The sequence below is a fragment of the Sphaeramia orbicularis genome, chromosome 7, assembly GCF_902148855.1.
Source record: "Sphaeramia orbicularis chromosome 7, fSphaOr1.1, whole genome shotgun sequence".
NCBI lineage: Eukaryota > Metazoa > Chordata > Actinopteri > Kurtiformes > Apogonidae > Sphaeramia > Sphaeramia orbicularis.
Genome location: NC_043963.1, coordinates 6,292,556 through 6,320,060, shown reverse-complemented (window position 1 = coordinate 6,320,060; position 27,505 = coordinate 6,292,556). Strand labels below are relative to the sequence as shown.

Here is a 27,505-nt window from a genome sequence, read left to right as displayed (position 1 = left end):
TAAAATACAGTTAAAATGCAGTTAAAATACATTTAGAATACAGTTAAAATGCAGTTAAAATATAGTTAAAATGCAGTTAAAATACAGTGAGAATACAGTTAGAATAAAGTTAAAATGCAATAAATAGGATTTTGGACTGTATTACTTTTTCATAAATACCATTCTGCAGGGAAACAATATTTTTTAAATCTTCTCAAAAAAAGTGCATTTTTCAGGGAGGAAGTTTTGTTCTTCATTCATTGATATGCGATATTTATGTGTTAAAATGTGTCAATTATAAATGTGTAATTTGGACTAAGGTGTCTAAAATGTACACTGAATCTGATCTTAAATTAGATCCAGATCTGATCTTTTCCAGTGTGATGTAAACAGTCAGATCCAAATCCATGACACTGTTACGTCACTTTCGTTACAAACTGTTCAAATATGACAGAGAAACGAATCCAAAACAACAGTTTCAACAATAAAACGGGGACACTTTACTGTGCTTTGAACATTGATAATATTGCATGTTTTAGTGTAAAAATAAAGTTTGTCCAACAACATTAAACTCATAAACACCCAGAGATACTTTTATGTCAGTAGTGGAAAAAGTTTTCATGCACTCAGTCTCAAATATTATCATGAAATATTTGCGGAAAAATATTTTTTGTTGCAAAAGATGTGGCTGAGCACAAACAAATGCAAATAACAGAGGCTTCACAATATTATATTATATTAAATTATATTATATTATATTATATTATAGAAAGATATAACTAGAAAGACTGTACATAAAACTATCACACAAAATTATACAGAAAAATAGATATTGAAAGTACTAACAATATATAAAACTACAAAGAAATACTTAAATATACAAAAAGCCAATTCTATACTACAGAGAAAAAAAAACAATATAAACAACATATAAAGGATATTTACAAGGTAATAAAATATATGTACAGGGCAAAATTAAAAAAACAAGATTATATTATATTATATCATATTATATTCATTTCAGACACCCTTAAAATTTTATACAATCTCAAATATTATCATGAATTATTTGCAGAAAAATCTTTTTTGAGTTTCTAAAGGTGGGACTACATCATGTTTATTGTTAACAAGAGAAAATAAAACTAAATTCTCCACAGTTTCATCATGTCATGTCCTGGATGTGTTTCATTATTTTGCTGAAACTTCCGGTTTTACCTTGATGGAACTGAGCATGTGCAGAAGGAGCGTACAGGTTTGGAGACTGGAACCATTCTGGGCACAGTTCAGTGGTTCTGAATGAAACAGAGCACAGATGCACGAGCTGAACCCACCCTTTTACCACCTCTGTAAAGCCACAGATCATTTGTCCTTGTGTAAATATTCGACTTTACAAACGTCTCTGTTGTTGCTGTTTGGAGTTAATTGTGTGTGTGTGTGTGTGTGTGTGTGTGTGTGTGTGATGTGTTTAAGGAAGGACAAACAGCCCACAGAGGTTTTACGTTAATACAACAGTTTTCTGTCAGTAATACTTGATTAAAGCAGACATATATCACAGCAGTAATACAAATGGAGATAAACTATGTGGACAAAAGTATTGGGACACATCATGTCTGCAGCTGTTAGATGTTCTGTTCATGAGGATTTAAGATAAAAACATCAATATTTCCTTAAAATTTTATGGGAGATTTTTCTTCCTCGGTGAGTTGTGAAGAAAGTAGATGGTTAGTTGTGGTAGAAAATTATTATTAACAGGCAGAGCAGGAAAATAGTTTTAATGATTTAGCATATGACAGAATAATGGGGCCCAGTATTTGTGGGGGGGGCGTAGAGCAGTGGAGGGGGGGGGGCCTGGTGGATGGAGAAGCTGTGAAAATTCTGTTTAAAATCCGCTGTATAAGAGAGATGTAGAAGTCAGGAAGGGAACGTCGAAAGCATGTTAACTTTCATTTTCATGGTATCGTCAGTGATGTTGTTTATGGATCACACGCCCACGTACATTAGCCCCCCCCCCCCCCCATCCCACTGATTGAGAAGATCGTACATTTCTGTAGGGTCCACAAGGGTTCTGCTTTCATGGGGCCTATAATTGGTAGCAGCGCCCCGGTAACGTCTGCCAACATTATTTTTTTAAATTCATGTGACTCTAGTTGCAGAAAAAGGTCTTTCCATCGCAGTTTAGCGTGATATGCTAATGGACTCTGTGCACAGCCCCACTACTTCCTGAACTTCAGGTGGGTCCTATATTTCCTGTCTTTCATTACACTGGTCTGCAATTTTTTAGAAATGATTCGCTTCAGACATTGAATGTGCTAAGTGTTACATGTTTTAATAAGATTAATTGGAAAATAAATGACAAAAGTGCCGGTTTGCTGATGTTTTCAAGGTATATAATAAAGTGTTATTACACATATATGTTAGTTTATGTACATTTATATAATAGTTTTATAAACCTTCCACTGAATAGAACCTGTAAAGTGAATGGATTCTAATGTGCAGACAGTGTTTTGAAGTAGATCTTGTAGCTCTGAGACAAATATTCATTTGGAGTCAAACCCATTCTCTCGTTAATTCTTGAATTTCACATTTTGACCCAAGGCTGTATCTTGGAAAGTTCAGCCAACCAGCATTTTTGACTTGACTTTTCTTTATCAGTGACTCTCATGTGGTAAAATGTCATTACTTTTATTCTGGAGGCATTTTCTTTGTAGACCAGTGTTATTGGACACACTGATTAATCCAGGTGTGTCTGCTACTTCTTGTTGTGACTACTGATTAATTAGACACACCTGGATTAATCAGTGTGTCCAATAATGAAAGACAGGAAATAAAGGACCCACCTGAAGTTCAGGAAGTAGTGGAGATGTGCACAGAGTCCGCTGCGCTATAACCAAAAAAACACCTCTTGCCAGCGCCAAAACTTTTAAATGAAAAGCACAAAAACTTTGAACCAAAAATCGAGAGTTTTGGCGAAATTGTCATTTTTCCATTTGGTAAATTTTATATGCGCAAGTTATATTTACGCAATTTAAGGATCGATGGAAAAGCGACTAGAGTCTATTGTCCTGTACAAACTAGAACCACCTGTTCTGAGTACAGGGTTTTAGGGGAGACATTTGGACTGAGTAAAACCACCGGGCCCACATGGGTCCAAATGCACTAAATGTGTTTCCGTTACACTTTTCGATACTTCTCTATTGACACGTCTCAAAAACCACCTTGTGAGAGTGAAAAACGTTTTTGCGATCTTTGACATTTCGGTGTTTCCATTACCAGTTTTCTATTGAGCAATTTACATTTTCTGATGGTAATGGAAACCCGGTTAATGAGTGGACCTGCTCTGTTCAGTACCATGAAGTAATGGTACTAATGTAAGGAATGATGTTCAAATGGATAACACTGGTCTGCAAGTACCACCTCTTACCAGCACAAAAAAACTTTTAATCGAAAAATGAGAGTTTTGGCGAAATTGTCGTTTTTATGCACAAGTTATGTTTACGCAATTTAAGGATCAATGGAAAAGCGACTAGAGTCTATTGTCCTGTACAAACTAGAACCACCTGTTCTGAGTACAGGGTCTTAGGGGAGACGTTTGGCCTGAGTAAAACCACCGGGCCCACATGGGTCCAAATGCACTAAATGTGTTTCCATTACACTTTTCGATACTTCTCTATTGACACGTCTCAAAAACCACCTTGTGAGAGTGAAAAACGTTTTTGCGATCACTGACATTTCGGTGTTTCCAATACCAGCTTTCTATTGAGCAATTTACATTTTGCGGATTTCTGAGGGTAATGGAAACCCAGCAAATGAGTGGACCTGCTCTGTTCGGTACCATGAAGTAATGGTACTACTACTACTAATAATAATACATTTTATTTTATAGCGCTTTTCCTAGAACTCAAAGACACTTTACATGCAGCAGATAAAAACAGAAACCACACATATTAAAAACAGATTAAAAGCAGGTGCAAAAGGCAGGTGTATGAATATAAAACAGTTAAACATTAAACGTTAAGATTAAACATTAAAAGCAATCTGAAATAAATGAGTAATGTAATGGAAGGAACGATGTTCAAATGGATTACACTGGTCTACAAGTACCACCTCTTACCAACACAAAAACTTTTAATCAAAAAACGAGAGTTTTGGTGAAATTGTCGTTTTAACATTTGGTACATTTTTATGCACAAGTTATATTTGCATAATTTGAGGGTCAGTGGAAAACTACAAAAGAGGAAAAAAAACTGAAAATATTCCTGTATCTGTTGGTGTGTAGGAAGGTTATTATCGTTAACAAAAACTAACAAAAATGACGAAAACTATAACTGAAAAAACATTTTCGTTAACTGAAATAAATAAAACTATAATGAAAAGGAAAAAAGATAACTAACTGAAACTGTGTTGTGTGTTTACAAAACTAACTAAAATGTATAAAAATTATGGATAAAATTCCCTTAGTTTTTGTCTTTGTCAAGGTTGGATTGATATGAAATTGATTTATTTAACTCTAGCAATTTTAGCTAGCGGCACCATACAGTACTTCACAGTCCGTCACTTGTCGTCACTTGTGGTTTCCAGTCGTCTTCTGGTCCCCACTCTACCTGGAAACATGGAGACTGAAGTTAGGAGAAAGCAGCAGAGTCCTGTCTGGGATTTATTTGAATACGACGACAGAGAAGAAGAGAAAAGATACGACAAAACTAAAATTAAAACTAAAACTAAACTAAAACTAAGCATTTAGTAAAAAAAAAAGAAAACTCTTGAAAACTAGCAAACCTGCTCTAAAAACAAATTAAAACAAACTGAATTAGAGAAAAAAAAGTCCAAACTAAATAAAACTAAACTCTAATGACAAATCCAAAACTCTTAGAACCTTGGTGTGTGGTCTTAGTCTTAGATGTGTGGGTGGTGGTCTTCAGTCTGACCCGGGTCCAGGAAATAAAAACTGAAACACTCTTTCACTTTCATCGTTTTGGACCCAAAGCTTTTATTTTTTCTTATTTATCGACACAGACTGACATGTTTGTAGTTCTACATTTGTATAACTGGCGCTGGTTTGACTGTTCAGGTGTGTCTGTGAGGTCAGTTGCCGTGGTAACCGAGCTCAGGCCGTAGGTGAGGTCATGTAGTTGTTTTGTTCCAGGCCTGTGACCCCTCCCACCAGTTAGCCCCTCCCTCTGACATGTGTCAGATGACATAAGTGTGTGTTCTGTAATGTTTGGATGCGTCATAAACCTTCATCCTCACCTGTACCTTTAGGCCCCGCCCCCTCCGTTCTGCTGACAGAGGGAAGTCGAGGTGTCGGCTCTGATGATCCCTTTGCAAATGAAAGCCTGTTGAATATTAAACTGCTGTATTTGCATGTGTTTGTTTGCAGCTGCAGCCTTTCAGTCTGTGTCTGATGGTGAACATGGAAACGCTCTTTGATCTGTTCAAGCGCATTAATGTTCAGGTTTGAGTTTTTTTGTCTCCGATCTCTTTGACATCATCATCATCAGTGAGTTTTAAGAACAGGCTGAGTCCATGTGAAGAGAAGGATGAACAGGTTTTATGGTAATGAGGATGAGGACGGGGTGGGTTTGTTTTATCCACCTCCAAACCTGAACCCACAGAGTGCAGCAACAGCAGCTGGTGATCACTGCTGTTTTAGGTTAGATTAATTTAGATTCAGTTAGATTGGACTAGACTAGATTAGGTTAGGTTAGATTAGATTAGATCAGATTAAATTAGATTAGACTAGGTTATATTAGATTCAATTAGATTACACTACATTAGATTAGATTAAATTAGTTTAGATTTTAGTTACTTTTGGGTTAGATTATATTAAATTATATTAGGTTAAATTAGGTTATTATATTAGATTAGACTAGACTAGGTTAGATTAGATTATATTAAATTATATTAGGTTAAATTATATTAGATTAGATTACACTAGACAAGATTAGATTAGGTTAAATTATATTAGATTAGACTAGACTAGGTTAGATTAGATTAGATCATATTAGATTACATTACATTAGATTCAGTTAGATTACATTACATTAGATTAGATTAAATTAGATTAGATTTTAGTTAGTTTTGGGTTAGATTATATTAAATTATATTAGGTTAAATTATATTATATTAGATTAGACTAGACTAGGTTAGATTAGATTAGATTAGGTTAAATTATATTAGACTAGATTAATTTACATCAGATTAGATCAAATGAGATTAGATTAAATTAGATTAGGTTGGATTAGATTAGATTAGATTAAATAAAATAAAATAAAATTATTAGGTTAGATTAGATTAGATGAGATTAGACTAGACTAGATTAAGTTAGATCAGATTAGATCAGATGAGATTAGATTAGATTAGATAACTATGGAAACAGTAGTGAAAAAATAGGTAATTGCATATTAGAAAATGCTAGTAGAAATATCAAATAACAAAGTAGGAATAATAATAAATAGTAATAAATAATTATGTTGCAACATGATTATAGCCTATGCACAATATGTATATATGTATATATAATTTAATAATCAAAGAATAAAAGGTGTAATAAATTGACAATCACAATAGTCATAAAACCAATATATAAGTAATAAGTAATTTAAGTAAGTGAGTAATAAAATAAATAATAATAATAATAATAATAATAATAATAATAATAATAATAATAATAATAATAATACTCCATGAGGAAAAAAAAATTGTCAACAACAAACATTGCACACTTGCTCTAATAAATGACTTTGCACAATTTAAACTCATTAAACACAAACACATTTTCCCATACTATTCCTGTATTATTTATGACTTTAATACCTCCAACAGGAGTTAAATGATGTGTCTTTTTCTATTTCACTTATTTTATCCTCATTACATTTTCTGCTGATTAAACTACACACTCCCAAGTTTCACATCAATCTTGGATCGATCGATGACTGTCAGACGTACTGTCTCCTACAGACGAGTGGATGCATCTAATAAACCTGTGATGAGGTCGAATAGAACATAAAATTATATGAAGGTCTCTGAGGTCAAATCACATCCATAAACTGAATCACAGCTTTCACACCTTTTGAATTTTGTTCAGTAAGTCATGCAATAATCCTCTGTTCTTACAATAACAACACAATATTTATTCAATATTTATCAAACATATATGCACTATTTTTATAGACTTGTTCACAGATATAGACTGTTAATATTGTTGATATTGTGTCTATTCATATTTTATATCTGTTTTTATTTTATTCTACTTTTAGTTGTAATCTTATTTTACTTTTTGTAAAATTTTAGATGAAAAAACCCAACAAAACAAAACAAAATCAATTTTGAGAAAAATTAAGTTGAAACCATCTCTGAGGGGAAAAAAATTACAATTTTTTTTTTAAATTATTAAATGCAAACAAAAAAAGTAACCAAAAATTAACAAAAAATGTAAAAATTAAGAAACAGAATAGAAAATTTACAAAAAATAACAAAATAATGGGGGGAAAAAAGAAAAAATTAACAAATGTGGACAAAAAATGTGAGATGTGAGGAAAGTAGATGGTTAGTTGTAGTGGAAAATTATTATTTTCAGTCATGATTATTTACATTATTTACAGAACATGTAACATGTTTTAGAAATTTAGAGGAAGAACATTTAAAATCATAGTCATGGATAAAAAAAAAATTAAAAATCAATGGTGAGAGAAATTAAATAAAAACCATCTCTGAGTCATTTTGGAAACAACAATAACAAACTTAAACCAAACGAACCAATGCAATGATATTTATTCCAATGTAAAACCATATTCTAACATTTATTGTCTTGTATCCCAGACCCCTGTTAGAAAAAAAACACGTGAATTCAACGTGTCCACATACTTTTGTCCAGATAGTGTAGATCCAAACCATTTTTATGGCTATTATTATGAATACTATTCTTATTTCCTTGTTGAATTACAGTTTTTGCCTAATGATGCTGCATTTCTTAATAATATTGGACCAAACATGGAGTATAGGTTCATTATTTTACTCAAACACTTTAGTTTATGTGGAAAAAAGTTAAACTCAACCCCAGGGCTCTGCATGTTTCATGAAGGATCTGCCTTAAAATGATTAAAAAAAAAAAAAAAGATATATTTGATGATTTCACATGAGGAAGTAATAGTAGAGATAAGATGGCCTGTTTCAGTGTCATCATAAATAATAAGTTGTGGCGTCCAGGGTCGGTGCAGTCGGTGGAATGTGTTCCTGCTTCTGCTCTTGCATCAGAATCTTTGGCAGCAGAATTCAGGATGAGATGAAGACGGAGATTTTTTGCAGACTCCATAAAGGAGGGAGAGGCAGAAATGTAGACGAGTTCTGAAGGCGAAGACGATCCTTCTGACAGTAACTGTAACTGGAGCATCAGCTCTGAACCTAGAAACAAGAACAAGACGAAAACAAACAGAAACAGAGGAGTTAGAGACAGATTATTATTATTATTATTATTATTATTATCATCATCATCATCATCATCATCATTATTATTATTATTATTTATTATTGTTGTTGTTGTTGTTGTTGCTATTATAATTAGTAGTATTAATATTGTTATTATTACTATCATTATTAGTATTACTGTGATCATTATTATTATTATCATCATCATTATTATTATTGATATTATTGTTATTACTATCATTATTAGTATTATTGTGATCATCATCATCATCATTATTATTATCATTATTATTATTATTATTATTATTATTATTGTTATTATTATTATTGTTATTATTATTATCAACACTATCATCATCATTATTTAACCAGGAGGTCCCATGAGACTAAACACCTCTTTTTCAGAGGAGCCCAGGCCCAGGTATCAGCCGTACAGGTCTAAAACTATATAAAACACAAACATGAAACACAATAAAACAATAAAATAGAAGAATAATTATTCAACCATTGTCGTCTCAAGAAAAACAGTGACATTCCTCCTTCACTGTATACTTTAAAAATCATTAACAGACATGAATGTTTGTAGTTTTAAAGGGTTTTTGAGGATTATTCCATGACTGTGGTGCATGATGGGAAATGCAGTTTGGCCAAAGTCTGTCAGAAGTTGGGGAACAGTAAAGAGGAGGTATATGGAAACCAGTGGATCTAACAGACAGAACGGTGCAGAGGTTCTGTGGGAGTAGAACCAGCAGAACTTCACAGCTGAACCAGAGTGGTAGTGGAAGGTTATTGATGACAGAGGTGAAGTTTTCAGCTGCAGACGGAGGACAGGAGGAAGACGACAGGTTTGAACAGGACTCAGCAGGACACAGGAATGTAGAGGGGTGAAGAAGAGGGGAGGGGGGAGGAGGAGGAGGAGGAGGAGGAGGAGGAGGAGGAGGAGGAGGCCATTTGTCAGAACATTTGGTCTGTTTGTAATAACAGGAAACAGCAGTTTGTCATTAACACCAGAAAACGTACTTTCTCTGCTGCGTTCAGACTAAACTCCACACCTTCACCTCAACAGTCACTGGTTTCGTCCCAAAATCACAGACACTCGTTTAAACTTTCTGAAAAAAAGTCCATTTTTCTTCAGTTTTCTCTGTTTGTTTTAGTGCTGTCAAACGATTAGAATGTTTAATCAGATTAATCACAGGGTTGATGTGGATTAATTTTGATTAATCATGATTAAATATAATACATTTTTAATCTATATTAGTCACATTTCATTTTGCGTCAGTGAACAGACTCAAGAAAGAAGGGAATGTATATGCAATTAATGTTTTCTTCTTCTCACTCCTTTGTGAGCAGTACACATTGAATTTATTTAGTTATTGCTCGTGTACATTCGCTATATTGTCTTGATCACCTTTGTTACCTCCACCAAGGAGGTTATGTTTTCATCAGGGTCTGTCTGTCTGTCTGTCTGTCTGTCTGTCTGTCTGTCTGTCTGTTTGTTTGTTTGTTTGTTCCCTCCACCGGGAGGTATTGTGATCACTTTGCTTTGTGTGTTTGTTTGTTTGTTTGTTTGTTTGTTTGTTTGCAACTTTATAGGAAATCTCTTCCACCCATCTTTCCCAAATCTTCCCCACAGATAGGCCTAGGCCCTGGGACCAACCCATTACATTTTGGGCCTAGTAGGCCAAAGTTCAAGGTCACAGCAAGGTCACAAAATCTACAATTTTCCTATCTCTCATCACTGAGCAATTTTCAAAAAGTCATAAAAAAAAATTCAAAACGACTCCGATTAGCCTCCAATTTGATCCACCCGTAGCTTAGAACAATATCTTGTATCTGGCACAAAATTGTCCACATCCACTGTGGAATGTGGACTCTGTGGACATTTACATTTAACACTGAAAATCCCATTTACCACACATTTAAAATTAGAACTCAACAAATATTGATTGAAATTGAATCTAATTTGACAAACACATGACTGGTACCAAGCTTCAGCTGTTTCTGCTGTATGGAACAACCTGGAAACTGTTGAATTTAAACAGAAACAGTCGATCCACACATGCACACTGTTCAGGGTGCTGGGCGGAGGTTTACGTTCTCTGAACACTTGTTTGTTTGTTTGTTTGTTTGTTTGTTTGTTTGTCTGTTAGCAAGATAACTCAAAAAATGATGGGACAGATTTGGATGAAATTTTCAGGAAATGTTGCTACTGGCACAAGGAACAAATGATAAAATTTTGGTGGTGCTCGGGTGGGGGGGTTTGATCTGCCTTGGTGGAGGTCTGCGCTCTCCGAGTGCTTTCCTAGTTGCTCTATATTTTTTGTGTTGTGTATCCAAGATTTAACTTTTGACAGTTTTATATATGATACAGTACGTACGTACTAGTACGATACATACACACATTCTTTAAATTAAACAGATAAAACACAAAACTGCGATATCTTATGATATTATTAATGACTTAATTGCTACACAGCTGTGATGGTGTTCAGAGGTTGAATAGTTCACAATTAATTTCATACCCTACAGTCAGAAAGGAGAAACATTAATTAATTAATCAGTGAGGGTGAACAGTTGTGACAGGGTGAATTTGGTGCACATCGTCCTCCTCATGGCCAACTTAAGGAGGGGGCGGGGGGGGGGGGGGGGGGGCAGTTTTGGACAAGGAGTAGAATTCAGCACGACTAACTGTACTTGGACAAACTGACCCAGATGTGTTTGAGACGTTCAGTCAGTCTGAGCTGCAGATGAGTGAATGGAGTTAAAGTTTTAATCAGATTAATGATGATGATGGATTAATCTGTGTTAATTTTGACAGACTTAGTTTTAGTATATCCTCCTGAGACCCAGTACGTAAAGGTTTGGGGTTTTTTGCATTTTATAATTGCCTTGATTGGAAACTGTATGATGCCACGGTTTTTCAGATGCTTTTTTAAATTTTGATTTAATGAAATGTCCTTTACAGTGGACAGTTTTTTCTTTTTCTTTTTAATAAAGGTGTGAAACTTTTGTCCACTACAGACAAAAATGCATTGCTGGGTCTCAGGAGGATAATATTTGAATTTTTACAGTGAACATCTATGATCAGTGAATTAAATATAGGAAAATAACATGATTCACAAAGAAAAATAGTGATAAATCATCTAGAGAAGGCACTCATAGGTCATTAAATAGTCTATATATTATACGTTTTAAGTGTTACTTTTATAAATTTGATGTTTTTTATGTAAATGTGTGACTTTTAAAACCAATATAAGACAATTTAAGACATTATTATCGACTATATGGACTATAATTAACATATCACATAAACGAACCTTTAATAATAAAATGTGAACAACCTGAATAAATATGAACCTGAAATGTCTAAAGAAAACTGAGTACAATTTTAACAATATTCTGCCTGTTATTACATGTTTAGAGACACAATATTGTTAAAATTGCACTTATTTTTCCTAAGAAATATTTTTTTCAGGTTATTCACATCTTTTTTGTTTGGATAGTTTGTAAATGTAAATATTTTCACAATTTAATGTTATTTTTTACACTAAAACAAAGAAAACAATTTGGAGTTGTCATTATTTATAGGTTATTATGTTATTATTTACTGGTCTGACCCCCTTTAGATTAAACTGGGTTGAATGTGGAACCTGAACTAAAATAAGTTTGACATCCCTGCTGTAAATGAACGTTCAGCTGACACAGATCCATGAAGTTGTTCAACTGTCACGTCTCCACCTCCGACCGTCAGAGCCAAACTATTTCAGACTAACCATGAGGATGCGACGCCTGTATTTGATTTAAGTGGAACACATGGAGCGCAGACAGATGTGGGCTGTGTCGTGTGTTTACACTCAGGGCTGCAGGTTATCAGGACTGCATGTGAATACAGCAGGCACAAGTGCATTCTGGGAAAACAAAACAAACAAACACACAAAAAAACAGTGATTTGATGAGAAGGAGTCATTCTAACATTCTTTTAATACTGGGGAGGAAAGTCAGGGGGGTCAAATGCTGCATTTTACTGGTAGTATTTATGCTCTTTATGGGTTAAAACACAGTAATGTCCCATCAGAGAACGAATTTTAATTGATTGTCATTCCAACATTTATTTCAATATAAAGTAGCTCCCTGTTTTGGATAATCCCTTATGGTCCAACTAAAGCAAAAATGAATTTAAAAGTAAAAATGTGGGTCATTTAGCAACACTAATCTGTCAAATTGTCTCTAAAATGTCCCGTCAGAGAGATTTTGAATACCGTGTTTTGACCCTTATCCATTTTTAATGATTTATGATCTGAAATTATCTTTATCATGAATCCAGTTGAATTTTTCTCTACATCCAACCTCTCAAAAGTGATTTATCACCATTTATTACACTGGTCAACAACAAATTTATTGTTTAAGTTTTTTGAGCTGATTTAGGATCATTTTGGTGTGCTGAATCCAAAAATCACATTAATTTTGCTCAATCAGGTCAACTTTCTGAACTATGCGACATATTGGCTTTTTAACATTTTTGCTTACATTTATGGGCATTTTCACATCATATGATACAAAATTCTTTCATATTTCTTGCAATAAACGAGTTCTGAAGATTTTACTTTTGCCAATTTATGATTAATGTTTTTTTTAATATTACAGGCGAATCGAATGGCTTCGACCAGAAGATCTTGCAAAAATAAGCCTGACGTATTCTGCTCCATCTGCGGTGAATACACCATTGTACCTAACAGGAATCAAGTCATAAGTTTCATAAAGTGTGCTTACCAATCTTATTTTGGTATTAATTATTATATTTTGTGAGAAGATCAAATTTTTCAAAATCAAATTAGCAAAAAAACCTGACCTGATTGAGAAAAACAGATGTCATTTTTGGATTTAGCGGTGCAAAACAGTCCTCATTCTGTTGAAAAAACCTAGACAACTTGCAAAAAAGATTTTTTTGTAACCCAGTGTTATAATATTATTGTCTGTATTTGGCATAAATACATGTGTTTTCCTATTTTAATTCACTGATCATGTAGATGTTCATAGTAATTTCAAAGGTTGTTACTGTTTTCTCTGTTTTATTATGATAACATTTTAATTCGGGCGACGCAGTGGTGCGGTGGATAACACTCATGCCTCACAGCAAGAAGACTCAAGATTCAAATTTATGTCATTTCAGTATATAAAAGAGAAAATACACAGAAACGAAACATTGTACTCAGGTCCCAGTTGTTAGCAGCATTTAATAAATAATATAAAATACTGATAAAAATAATAAAACACTGATAAAAAACACACACCCCCCAAAAAAAAAAAAAAAAAGTTACCTATAAATAACTAAAATTATTATTTCTGAATTGCACAGCAGTAAAGTGCCAATTAACAGTGCAAACCCAGACAGAAAGTTTTGGGTTCGATTCCATCAGTTCCTCATAATTTAGTTTCATTGCAAATAGATGAGTTTAGCTTTAACTGCACTCAAGTAAAAAAGCTGATTCTCTAAAAGGATTCCCTTACAATCTTTCTTTTTTGAGTTTTTACAAGTAGATTTTTTGTTTTGTTTTTACAAGCACAGAAAGTTAGAATAGAATAGAATAGAATAGAATAGAATAGAATAGAATAGAATAGAATAGAATAGGATGCCTTTATTGTCATTTTACATACACTACAAACAAAAAGTTAAGGATATTTTTAATTTTTGGGGCTACTTTTTTCAGTTGAGATTCTTGCACAGCGCTTTTTACTTTTTTGTGCGTGAATTGAATTGAAACACATTTTTTGAATGACCAGTAGATTATTTACAAATGGTAAAAATAACAAAAAAAAAAAGACCAAAAAAAAATTACAAAAAAAAGAAAAAAAGAAATATCCTTAACTTTTTGTTTGTAGTGTATGTATAATGAAATTAAAAGAGACGAAAAGTTGTTGAAACCTGTGCAAAAAAAAAAAAGCAAAAAATAATTGCCCGGTGCAAAAATATACGTACTGCATGCAAAAAAATCTAATTGTTGTTATTCATATTTATAAGCTGAACAATAAGATGGACATTGTTTAAAAATCTAGATGTTGTTGCAGCATTATGTTTACGTGTCAGAACCAGTGAAATAACAGCATAATAACATGTAAATAATGACAAATATAAATGTTTCTCTTTGTTTTAGTGCAAAAAAAATGATGCAGATATGAAATGTAAATATTTTTATATTTTAACCCTTTCATGCACAGTGGTCACTACAGTGGACGACTGTTTTACAGCTGTTCTATTCATGGATTTTGTTATTTTAGTTCCATATCTGCTGATACAGTGGACACTCATGCATCATCCTATACATTGCAGTTCATATAATTACTGTAACTTTGCTGTTCTTCATAAACTTGATCTGCACTAGCATGTTTGAGTGTAAATCAGTTGCTTGTTGTTGTTATTAGACTGTAATTAACTTTTTTTTTTTTTTTTTTTTTAACAAAATGATGAAAAAAGTAGCACTGGGTTTTTATGGGTTAGACAAAAAACATATTATCTCCATGGAGTGAGTAATGACCAGTTTTAGAGTTTGTTAAAATGTGAGAAAACATCAGATTAGCTTCATAGTTTTCACACAGAATATCAATAAATATATTTCTTCATTTTGAAAATTAAATACATGGTGTCCAGCTGAAAGGACATTTTTGCAACTCCATGAAAAATAGGTTAAAAAAATGTCAATTGCATTGTTTTTTCAATGCCTAGAGGAATAAAAACACTTAGGAAAAAAAAATTAAGGCTCTCATAATTCATGCATGAAAGAGTTAATGGTATTTTTTCCACTAAAATAAAGAAACATCTGGAGTTGTCATTATTTATATACATAATGTGATATTATTTTTCTCACATTAAACCAAGAAGAAAATTCAGATTCATTATTTTTAGGTTATTATGTTTTTTTTTGTTTTTTTTTTACTTTAGATCATATTATTCTGTTTGTGGAACCTGAACTAAAACCAGTTGAACATCCTTAAATGTTAATATCTTCAGTGTAGTTTTTCCATTTTGTAAATTCGTCCCTTGGGCCACATTAGACCTTTTTTCTGTCCAGTTTTGGTCCACGGGCCTCATGTTCGACCCCTCTGTTGTAAGTGAACAGTTGTGTTTAAACCTGCTTTTATAATGGAACCTTAAAACAACTGAAACCTGATGTTTATGACTTCGGTAATAACCTTAAACTAAAGCCCCGTCGTTCAGACCTGGTGACACTGTGACATTATCAGGACGTCGGACAAAACCCTGTTACATAATGAACCACCCTGTTATCACCTCAGAGTGTGTGTGTGTGTGTGTGTGTGTGTGTGTGTGTGTGTGTGTGTGTGTGTCCTCCCTCCTCTCTGTGTATAATTAGCCCTTTTCATTTTGCGGTTTGTTGTTTTGTAGCCGAACAGCTGAAGTCAGCGTTAACCCTTTAGTCTCAGCTGTTGTTGTTGTTGTTGTTTTTATAGTTGTTTACTCTGCTGTGGCGGCTGTCGGTGCAGACTTTGTTCTTCTCTGGCTGATGTTTGCCTCATAAAACCCAGGTTTCCCAAACTTTTTTTTTTTTTTTTTTCTGTTGAGACCCTTATGTGTGTTCGTTTAGTTCAGTGGTTCTCAGACTTTTATGAACAAACCCCCGTTTATGTCATCATGAGCGTCCTGACAAGAATTTTTACCTTTAAAAAGTTTATGTTATCATCAGGGTTTGTCTGTTTGTTTGTTTGTTAGCAAGATAACAAAAGTTTGTGGATGGATTTGGATGAAATTTTCAGGAAATGTTGATACTGGCACAAGGAACACATGATTAAATGTTGGTGGTGATCGGGGGGGGGCTGATCTGCATTGGTGGAGGTCTGCGCTCTCAGTGCTTTTCTAGTTAATTTTTGTATGTGTGTGTCAAGGTTATTATCATTAATGAAAACTAACGAAATGACAAAAACTAGAATTGTAAAAACATTTTCATTAACTGAAATAAATAAAAACTATAAATAAAACAAAAAAACCTAAAAACTAACTGAAACTGTATTATGTGCTTATAAAACTAACTAAAACGGATAAAAATTATGGATAAAATTCCCTTAGTTTTCATCTTCGTCAATGCCGGATTGATTCAAAAGCGATTTATTTCACTCTAGCAATTTTAGCTAGCAGCACCATACGATATTTAACGGCCCGTCACTTGTGGTTTCCAGTCGTCTTCTGGTCCCCACTCTACCTGGAAACATGGAGACTAAAGTTGGGAGAAAGCAGCAGAGTCCTGTCTGGGATTTATTTGAATACGATGGAGAAGAAGAGAAAAGATATAAAAAAAAAAAAAAACAAAACTAAAAAAATAAACTAAAACTAAGCATTTAGAAAAAAATGAAAACTAATAAAAACTAGCAAACCTGCTCTAAAAACGAATTCAAACTAACTGAATTAGAGAAAAAAAAGTCAAAACTAAATAGAACTAAACTATAATGAAAAATCCAAAACTATTCGAACCTTGGTGTGTGTGTGTGTGGGGGGGGGGGGGGGGGGGGGGGGACGTTAGCGTATTGTAGGTAACGGTCCCCTTAGCTCACAGGTGTCAAACATGCAGTCCAGGGTCCAAAACTGGCCCACTAAAGGGTCCAATCCAGCCTTAAATAAATGTGTGAAATGCAAAAATTACACTGAATATATGAACAATCAAGGATTTAAAAATCATTTTAGGTCATTTCAATCTAAACTGGGTCAGACCAGTACAATACTACCATAATAACCTATAAATAATGAAAAACACATTTTTTCTTCTTTGTTTTAGTGTAAAAAAAAAGTCAAATACACAAAAATGTTGACATTTAGACTAGCCCTTTTACAAAAAATGTGAATAACCTGAACAAATATGAACAACCTGAAATGTCTTAAGAGAAGTCTGTGGAATTTTAATAACATTCTACCTGTTATTAAATGTTTGGTGCATTTGTAGATCCACTGTGATCTGTAAGTTAGAATGTACATGTGTAAATGATAAACTGAGGCAGAATATTATTAAATTTGTACTTTTTTTCTTCAGAATTTACAGGTTGTTTATATTTGTTCATGTTATGTTCAAGTACAGTTCGTAGATGTAAACATTTTCATTACAGAATTTGACTTTTTTTTCTTTTTTTTTTAAACTCAAAAACAGTGAATACTTTGGAGTTTTCATTATTTATAAGTTTTTATCCTGTTATTTATATTATGTTACTGGTCCGGCCCACTTTAGATCCTATTAGGCTGAATGTGGAACTGAACTAAAATGAGTTTGACAGCCCTGCCTTAGCTCACCATTAGCCTCGTCGCATCCATCCCCCCTCCAAAACAAGCTGTGGGAGTGGGGTGGGGGGTGGGGGTAGCTCAATAAGAAATAAGCATACCTTATTGCGGGGGGGTGGGGGGTGGAGGGCACAGAAATTCAGCATTGACATAACATGCTGCTCGATATTGATACTTATACAGATTATAACGCCCCCCCATTTTGATCTCAGCACCCCCCCCCCAACTCTAACGCCCCCCAATGGTGTCCCAACACCCCCTGGGGGGCAGTACCGCCACCGTTGAGAACCACTGGTTTAGTTCATGTGGGTCAAACTCATGTTAGTTCAGGTTCCACATTCAGCCCAGTATAATCTGAGCAGGGCTGGCCCAAAAAAATAAGAACAAAAACAAACAAAAAAAACAGTGAAGAAAGTACAATTATATAATGAAAATGTTTACATCCACAAACTGTCTTTAAAAAATGTGAATAACATCAATAACCTGAAAAATCTGAAGAGAAATCATTGAAATGTAACAATATTCTGTCTCAGTTTATCCTTTACACATGTTAGTTACAACTGACAGATCACAGTGGATCTACAAACACACTAAACATTTCAGAACAGGCAGAATTTTAGTAAAAATGCACTTTTTCTGAAGACGTTTCAGGTTTTTAGTCCAGTGACCCAAAATGTCCGATGGACTACTGGTATCAGGTGTCGTCCGTCATCCGCCCGTAAGCAATTTTTCAAGAATCTTCTTCTCCGAAACCATCAATCAGAATGACTTCATTTACTCCTAAACTACTCATTTACTAAAATCATATAATTTTTTCCATATAAACACTTGATTTTGTTTGTTTTAGGGTTTCTTATATCAGTTATTGATATCTTTGCTGCAAAAGTCACTTGTTCTTCAGTTTCCTCTGTTTTAATATAATAACCTTTGAGTTTTCATGAACAAATAAATTAAATATAGTGAATTAAATACAGGAAAATACATGATTTACAGTGAAAAATGCAAAATACAGAGGATAATATTATAATAAATGGTGATAAATCACTTAAGAAAGGTTAAATAGAGAAAAAATTATTTTAGAACTGACATAAAAGTAACACTGGGTCTTTTAGTGTTTGTCATATTTTCATGCATGTTGTCATTTTGCTGCTTTTTCCATCTGACAGAGTTTGTTTCTTGTATTAATTCAGTTTCTTTAGTGAAGTCACTCTATTTCCATTGCACTTATTCACATTTATACAATTGATGACAGTTAATTAATGTCTTTTTCATCCAGGAAGTGACTCTAACAGCAGGTTTTAACTGGGATTTCTCCATTTGTTTTAAAGTAAATACAGTTATAGTGATCCGTCTGTTATAGTTCAGTACCTGTTTGTGTGGTTTTCCATCAGTTTCTGCTGCTTTACTTTCTTTTGGATTTAAACACCCCCCCCCCCCCCCTCCTCTTGACAGCGACACCCCCCCCCCCCTTTCCTTTTTTTTCATCGCTCATTTCCTCTTCCTGCTTCCTGTCCGACTCTACTTCCTGTTCTCAGGGACGCTCAGTGTTGTCCTGCAGCCGGAGGACATTCTGTTCTGGTCAGTCTGTGTTTAGAGAGTGGGACCACACAGGGCAAAGGGCAAAGGGCAAAGGGCAAAGGGCAAAGGGCAGGCCTCCTGGACACCCTCAGGTGGATGGGTTAGGCTTCACTCTGGGTTCTGTCTTTCTTTCTTTCTTTCTTTCTTTCTGTCTTTAGTTCTTTCTTTCTCACTCTCTTTTTTCTTTCTTTTGTTCTTTCTTTGTCTCTTTCGTTTGTTCTTTCTCTTTCTTTTGTTGTTTCTGTCTTTCTTTCTTTCTCTTTCTTTCATTCTTTCTGTCTGTCTTTCTCTCCTCTTTCTTTCTTTTGTTCTTTCTTCCTGTCTATCTTTTTCTTTCTTCTCTTTCATTCTGTCTTTCTTTTTCTTTCTTTCTTACATTCTTTCTTCTCTCTCTTTTTTTTCTTTCATTTTTTTCATTCTTTCTTTCTCTCTTTTCTATCACTTCTTTTTTCTCTTTTTCTTTCATTCTTTTTTCTCTCTTCTTTCTGTCATTCTTTCATTCTTTCTCTCTTTCTTTCTTTCCCTCTCTCTTTCTGTCTTTCCCTCTTTCTTTTGTTCTATCATTATTTCTTTCTCTTTCTTTTGTTCTTTCGTTCTTTCTTTCTCTTTGTTCTTTCTTTCATTCTTTCTTTCTGTCTGTCTTTTTCTTTCTTTCTTTCTTTCTTTCTTTCTTTCTTTCTTTCTTTCTTTCTTCCTTATTTTCTACCCGTAGAACCATATAAACATCATAAACTGCTGTAAAATTGACCGTTGTACTGTATAACAATAATAATAATAATAATAATAATAATAATAATAATAATAATAATGATAATAATAATAATAATAATAATAATAATAATAATAATAATAATAATAATACTTCCAGTTTTATTCTGTGTGTGACTGAATGGTTTGATGCTGAACCTCCGTCTGAGGCCTGTGTTCAGTCAGTGGGTGTGTGATGTCCTGTGCTATTGTGTTGTTTACGTCGGCTGTTGTAGATCTATTATCTGGGCCGTATTGTTGGTTCTGACGGAGCATGTTGAAGAACAGGTGGAGCGGTAGAACAGGACGGCTCGAACAATGACACGGAGACCACACTGGAGGCCTTTAGTTTATGGACGGGACGGTGTTTTCCAATGTCTACAACACGTCCATCAGGGTTTGGTGTCACATAAAACAACAGACGATGTCATTTCGTCAGAGAAAACTGACAAATGGATGAAGAGTCCTGATGTTTCTGTCCAGGGATTACTTCTTCTAATCAGCTGCTCAGACCAGACTTTGCAGATTCCTGAAATGTCTTCAGAGTCGATGCTGTCAGTCGTCCTGCTGGATGCTGAAACGTCCTCTGGTGTTTATTTTTCCACCTTCGACTTGTTGGGACTTGAATTTAAGGTAAAACATGAGGATGAACGTTCCTACAGGTGCTCACGTGGACAAAATGTGTAAAATTGGAGAGTTTGAAGGTTAGATTTGCCGGAAATTAATGTCAAAGGGATGGAAACGTGTGTGTTTGTGTATGTGTGTATGTGTGTATGTGTGTGTCAGATTCCATCAGAGCTCAGATCTGTTTTGTCTACAAACCTAAAGCAGATAAAATAAAAAAACAACCTGCTGGTGGTTCAGAGGTGAAGAAGTTCTCTGATCCGTCACATAAAGACCTGCAGTCATAATAAAAACGCTGCCGTCTGATGTGGATTTCACCACAAAAAAAGATGCGCTGATGAATCGCCTGCTTCCTTTCGCGAAAAAAAGCCACAATCTCTGAATTTGTAAAACCTGTTGTTGGACTCCAGATGTTTCTTCTTTTATTAAAAGTGCAGTGTCTGTGTGTTGAGTGCTGGTGATGCCTTCAGGGTCCATAACACACCTGTAAAAGCTGTGAATAGCTCCTGATTGGCTGAAAGATAAGCGTCAAATCACAGATCGTGCTGCGAGATAACGTCAATGTCATCAACTGAAGTGAAGCAGAGGAAGCGATAAGTGTGAAAATGGTTATGGAAATGGAAAATTCTGGAAAACTAAGGAAAACCAACTATTCAGAAGCAGAATACTTTATTAATCCCAGGGGAAACTGTTGTGTGTTACAGTTGTTCCATTCAGGTGTAAGAAAAAGTAGCAGGAAATCCATACCATACTGCAAAAAAAAAAAAAAAAAAAAAAAAAAAAAAAAAAAAAAAAAAAAAAAAAAAAAAAAAAAATATATATATATATAATATATATATATATATATATATATATATATATTGGCTAAAATTTGCTTAGAGGTCTTATTTCTGTCTTTGTGCATAAGAAATCAGTTTAAGTGAATCCCCAAAGGAACTTTGTGTTGGTAAATGCAAGTTCTGCAAATGTACAGGATTTCAGTTCTGTTCAACATGTTGATGCTCATATGAACTATGTTTTCAGCTCAAAATGTCCAATTTCATCACAATTAATGCGATATTTTCATGTCACAAATGGCCAAGTTCTATTTGAACTGAATTTACCTGAAAACAAATATTCTATTCTTTTAGATTCCCCAGTTTTTCTTCCCAGATTCTCTCCTACATATCACATTTTATTTTTACAGGTTCAGTCTGGAGTATGGTGCTGATCCATCCTGCTTATGTTCCACCAATACATACATGAAGAATGTCACACGTCACTTTTTAAATCAACAGTTTTCTAATAATAAGCATTTTTATAAAGAAATAACAATTCTATAGTTATTTCCTCTTTAGTCTGATGATAAACTACACAATAAATAATTCTGATCCTAGTTTTTGCACAGGGATCATTAGTGTAAACGCTGACATGGCTGCAGAGCATCAGTATGATGGGATCCACAACAACCATGTCACATCCGTCCACTGACACATTCTGTGTTTATGTTTCAGCTGGTATTGTTTTAGATCCACAATACTAACATTTATGAAGAAGAGGAGAATTATCAATAGTAAGTCTATAAGTTTATTCCTAATAAAGTACTGGTACTGACCAGAGCATCATGGGTAATGTCACGTCCGTCCACCAGCAAAAGTTTTCACATACACGTGCTATTCCAAATCCAATATTTCTGAAAACAGAGCTTCCACTGTCAAAGAATATCAGTAGTCTGTGCACAAATGAATTAGCATTATTTACACACAGTTCTATACATTTCTTACAACTTTTTTTTTCGACAAAAATGGCCACTCATTTGACCCCCTCAGTAAATTTTAGCCGAGATATATATATATATATATATATATATACTATATGGACAAAAGTATGTGGACACGTTGAATCCAGGTGTTTCTTTTCTAACAGGGGTCTGAGGTCTGAGATACAAAACAATAATGACTAATGTCAGAATATAGTTTTATATTGGGATAAATGTCATTGCATTGGTTAGTTTGGTTTAAATTGTTATCTTCGCTTCTAAAATGCCTCATAGATGGGTTTGACTTAATTTCTCTCAAGATTTATTTTGTTTATTCATTTATTTATTTATTTTATCCGTGGCTATGATTTTAAATGTTCTTCCTCTGAATTTCTGAAGTATTTTTCGTGCTGTGTTCATGGACATTCTGGTCTACAGAAGGGGGTCTGGTCTGGACTTTGAAGGACTCGATCCTGGACTTTGAGAACCAGTGTTGGTCTTCATCTTCTCGTCTTCTTCTTGTGTTTCTCCACAGGTCGGACGTCACAGCTGACCATTAAAACCAGTAAAACCAGTGAAACCAGTAAACCCAGTGAACCCGTGTGCAGCAGCGGTCGTGGCGTCCGTCGGCGGTCCGGCTGTTAATGGCCACAGGTGTAAACTACTGGAGCTCGTATGAACCTGGTTCTAAGGTGAGTTAGGCCCGCCCCCTCATTTACATACAGGTGACCATGGACACAGGATGGATTTATAACAGATACCTGTGTGTGTGTGTGTGTGTGTGTGTGTGTGTGTGTGTGTGTGTGTATGCACGTGTGTGTGTGTGTGCAGGTGAGCGAGTGTGTGTGGGGCGGCGAGCTCGAGACGAGCAGCGAGGAGGGAGGAGGCGGGGTCACATGGGAAACGCAAGCCATGGAGGTCAAAGGTCAACTCATCTCAGCCCCTGGTGAGAAAACAAACATGAGTCATCGCTGTTTATGTTCTTTTTCTTCTTTCTTTCTTTAATTTTTTTCACTGAAGTTTTGTTATTTATTTTAGCTCCGCCCTCTCAGGTAAGAGGGTGGAGCTATCGATAGATATACAGAAATTCCGTCCGTCCGTCCGTCAATTTTTGCATGTTTTACAAAGTTTTGAAAATTTATCCAACCAATTTCTCAGACACTTTTCACCTGATTCTTTTCAAATCCCTCACATTTTTTATTTGTGCTTTTCTCTTAATTTTTGCATGTTTAACACTTTTTTAAAAGTTTTAAAAAATATTGAAAATTACGCCTCAAAATGAATCCCTGGGTAGGCGGGGTATCAGTGAGTGGGTGGGGCAAAGTGCTGTGCAGGGGCGGGGTTTGGAATTAGTAAGCTCTCCTTACTTTTTCAATTGTTAAAATATATTTTAAGTATTATTCTAATAAACATGTTATTTCTGAAAGAACGCTTGACAAAATGTGTGACTTAAAACCATTGTTTATTGCAGGTCAGATATTAAAACATATTATTCATGACTATATTGACTATGATTAACAGAAATTATCTTTTGTCTTTTATGTTGCAGACATGTTTAACATTCACAGTTCTTTTATGGCACTTTTTCATTTCTTTTTCTTGTTTGTAAAGGAGCAGGATGTTCCTATTACACACAACTCTAATGAATTTGTCAAATACAGAACAGAACAGCTGTATTTTCTTCTTAAAACACCACCATTATTGTCCTAGATTAAACTGCTTTTCCTCATCCTTATATTTATTTACAAATTGTATTTTATATATTCCTTTAAACTGATGTGTGTTCTTACTTTGCTTTAATTCATCTGCTCGACTGTTCCATAATTTAAGCCCTGGGATTGAAACACATCTTTTTACAGTTTTTCTGATCTAATACATTTGTAAATTCAGTTTCCCTCTTTATGTTTTGCTTTAAATATTAGTTGTGCTGTTCTAAACTGAATCAAATAATGAATATAGTATAATACATACAGTATAATGTATATACTCTACATTTGTGTTCTATTTATTGTCTTGAGTCCGTTGTGTTGAGTCTGTTTCTTGTCTGTTTTTTAATAGTTTTTGATTAATCAGTATTTTTCATGATGGTGAGTCTGATTCTGAAGCTTTCTTTGTGAATGTGTTAATCTATAGTATTATTTATCTTTCTCTCAATACAAATTAGTCCCAGAATAATGCAGGATAGATGAAAATGAAGATTCTTCTGCGTTACTTGTTTGTTTTTGACTTCTTTTTTTAAAAATGTCTTTTCTTTAAATTATTTCACTATCGGTTTTAGCTTTAATCCACATATAACAACCCTTTGTGTGTGTTTCTTGTGTGTATTTTGTGTGTAGACCCCCTCACCTGTCCTGACAGGAAGCAGAGGGCGGAGCGAATGATGGAGCTGCAGGAGAGGAGGCGGAGCTTGCAGACGCTGCTGAGCACACGATTGGCTGAGCTGAGACGTATCTGTCTGCAGGAGGCGGTGAGTGATGTCACAGCCACGGAGGCGCTGTGATTGGTTAACGGGCGGCAGACAGGTGCATCCAGGCTTTTTCTAGAAAACAGGTTCACGAGAACTCAGAGTTCGACCTTGAGACGAGGGTTTTCTGTTCCAGAAACACAGGGAACTCTGGGCGGGTAACCATGGTAACTGATGATGTGAAGGTAACCGCTCTAGTTACAGCCTCTCCATGAGATCACATTGAACCGCAAACACAGGAGAAGATTTAGTTTTACAGCCTGGTGGTTTTATGTCCTAATGTGTTGTCGGTGAGCGTTCTGAATGTATGATTTGATTTAAATAGTCGTTGAAATTCAACCGTTTGCTCAGTTGGAAAAAATTCAAAATGTGCTGAGAATAGACCTTGTTCTTTCCAAAGACGCATACTCACAGCAGCTTTAACGAACCTGAAACAGACGCAGATTCACAGCAGCAACTTTACCTGGAATCATGTCTAAAGGGTTAAAGGTTCAAATCTACATTAGTCCTGTTTGAAAATATTTATTGCTGCAACTAAAGATCATTTTCATTGTTGATTAATCGACTGGATTTATTATTTGGCTGAAAAAAATATGATAAAGTATTTCTCATGGCCCAAATTGTCAGCCTCAAAAGTTCTATTTGATCCAGAACCCGAAGATTTTCAGTTTACTGTTGCAGAGAATTTCATTTCTGTTTATTTCAGACAAAGAAAAAAGAAAAAAATCAAAATGTAGTATAGACAGTATCAAGAGAAATGCAGAGCAGGATGAAGAAAAACAGAAAATATTCACATTTGTTGTGATGGATTCTTTTGAAAATAAAATTAAAATTAGTCTGGTTTAGTCTAACTTTTAACTTATTTACATTTATGGTTATTTTTTATCCAAGTCAGATTTTAACTTGTGTACACACTACGACTCTAAAAGTTGTTTCTTAATGGTTCTCATCCCATCCGGTCACCTTGACAGTAACAGGTGATGTTTCCTGTGTTCTCATTGGTCAGGAGCTGACAGGGATGGTGCCCAGCGACTTCCCCCTGGAGGCGGGAGAGAAACTTCCCTGTGTCCGACGGCGAGGTGGGACGTCCCGCCCAGGAAACAGGAAGTGTAGAACAGAGGTGAGGAGCTGAGATGTCCGACCTCTGACCTCTTCACTGTGTAAAACTGACTGACGCATGCTGACTCCATCCTACCTAGCATTAGCATTAGCAATTAGCATTAGTGCATATAGTAGCTGCCACTAAAGATGCTCAGGGACCGAAGTGCATCTGCATTTTATTCATCCTACCTAGCATTAGCGTTAGCATTAGCACATATAGTAGCTGCCATTGAAAGTGCTCAGGAACCTAAGTGCCTCTGCATTTTACTCATCCAAAATAGCATTAATAATAATAATGGATTGGATTTATATAGCGCCTTTCTAGCCTTTCTAGACACCCAAAGCGCTTTACATTATTCATTCGCGCTCACATTCTCCCTCTGGTGGTGGTAAACTACATCTGTAGCCACAGCTGCCCTGGGGCAGACTGACAGAAGCGTGGCTGCCATTTTGCGCCTACGGCCCCTCTGACCACCACCGAACATTCATACACCAGTGTGGGTGGCACTGGAGGCAAGGAGGGTGAAGTGTCTTGCCCAAGGACACAACGGACTGACTAGGACAGAGCGGGATTCGAACCACCAACCCTTCGGTTATTGGACGACCCACTCTACCAACTGAGCCATGGCCGCCCCGCATTAGCATTAGTGCATATAGCTGCCATTGAGGATACTCAGGGACCCAAGTGCCTCTGCCTGTTTCTCATCCTACCTAGCATTAGCATTAGCATTAGCACATATAGTAGCTGCCACTGAAAGTGCTCAGGAACCTAAGTGCCTCTGCATTTTACTCATCTGAAATAGCATTAGCATTAGCATTAATGCATATAGTAGCTGCCACTGAAGATGCTCAGGGACCGAAGTGCCTCTGCATTTTACTCATCCTACCTAGCATTAGCATTAGCACATATAGTAGCTGCCATTGAAAGTGCTCAGGAACCTAAGTGCCTCTGCATTTTACTCATCCAAAATAGTATTAGCATTAGCATTAATGCATATAGCTGCCATTGAAGATGCTCAGGGACCCAAGTGCCTCTGCCTTTTTCTCATCCTACCTAGCATTAGCATTAGCATTAGCACATATAGTAGCTGCCATTGAAAGTGCTCAGGAACCTAAGTGCCTCTGCATTTTACTCATCCTAAATAGCATTAGCATTAGTGCATATAGTAGCTGCCACTGAAGATGCTCAGGGACCGAAGTGCCTCTGCATTTTACTCATCCTACCTAGCATTAGCATTAGCACATATAGTAGCTGCCATTGAAAGTGCTCAGGAACCTAAGTGCCTCTGCATTTTACTCATCCTAAATAGCATTAGCATTAGCATTAATGCATATAGCTGCCATTGAAGATGCTCAGGGACCCAAGTGCATCTGCATTTTACTTATCCTAAATAGCATTAGCATTAGCATTAGTGCATATAGGAGCTGCCATTGAAAGTTCTCAGGAACCTAAGTGCCTCTGCATTTTACTCATCTGAAATAGCAGACCACAGGACTAGAACATAGAACACAACCTGACAACCTCACACATTCAGCTGGTTTTGATTCACATAAAACATGACGCTGACGTACAAGG

At 35.2% G+C, this 27,505-nt stretch overlaps 1 protein-coding gene and 1 long non-coding RNA gene across 4 annotated transcripts in view; one reads left to right on the top strand and one right to left on the bottom strand.

The window, feature by feature from the left end:
• The window catches only part of LOC115422286 (uncharacterized), a 96,555-nt gene that overhangs the window by 58,032 nt on the left and 11,018 nt on the right, over positions 1–27,505 (top strand). For 2 of the 3 annotated variants that reach the window (XM_030138529.1, XM_030138528.1), the window contains exons 2-5: positions 22,900–23,056; positions 23,196–23,310; positions 24,701–24,831; positions 25,835–25,948. In XM_030138529.1, the coding sequence (XP_029994389.1) occupies positions 23,009–23,056; positions 23,196–23,310; positions 24,701–24,831; positions 25,835–25,948 (408 nt within the window). In that variant the 5' untranslated portion in view covers positions 22,900–23,008. Of the gene's footprint in view, positions 1–5,356; positions 5,432–22,899; positions 23,057–23,195; positions 23,311–24,700; positions 24,832–25,834; positions 25,949–27,505 lie in introns of all 3 variants that reach the window. The other variant, XM_030138530.1, reaches the window with a different exon arrangement.
• On the bottom strand, positions 867–27,505 carry LOC115422288 (uncharacterized). Its single transcript, XR_003935822.1, has 5 exons — positions 27,400–27,505; positions 14,770–14,779; positions 11,220–11,222; positions 10,498–10,500; positions 867–877 (listed from the first exon to the last, which is right to left on the bottom strand). It is a non-coding gene; the product is annotated as an uncharacterized LOC115422288 (long non-coding RNA).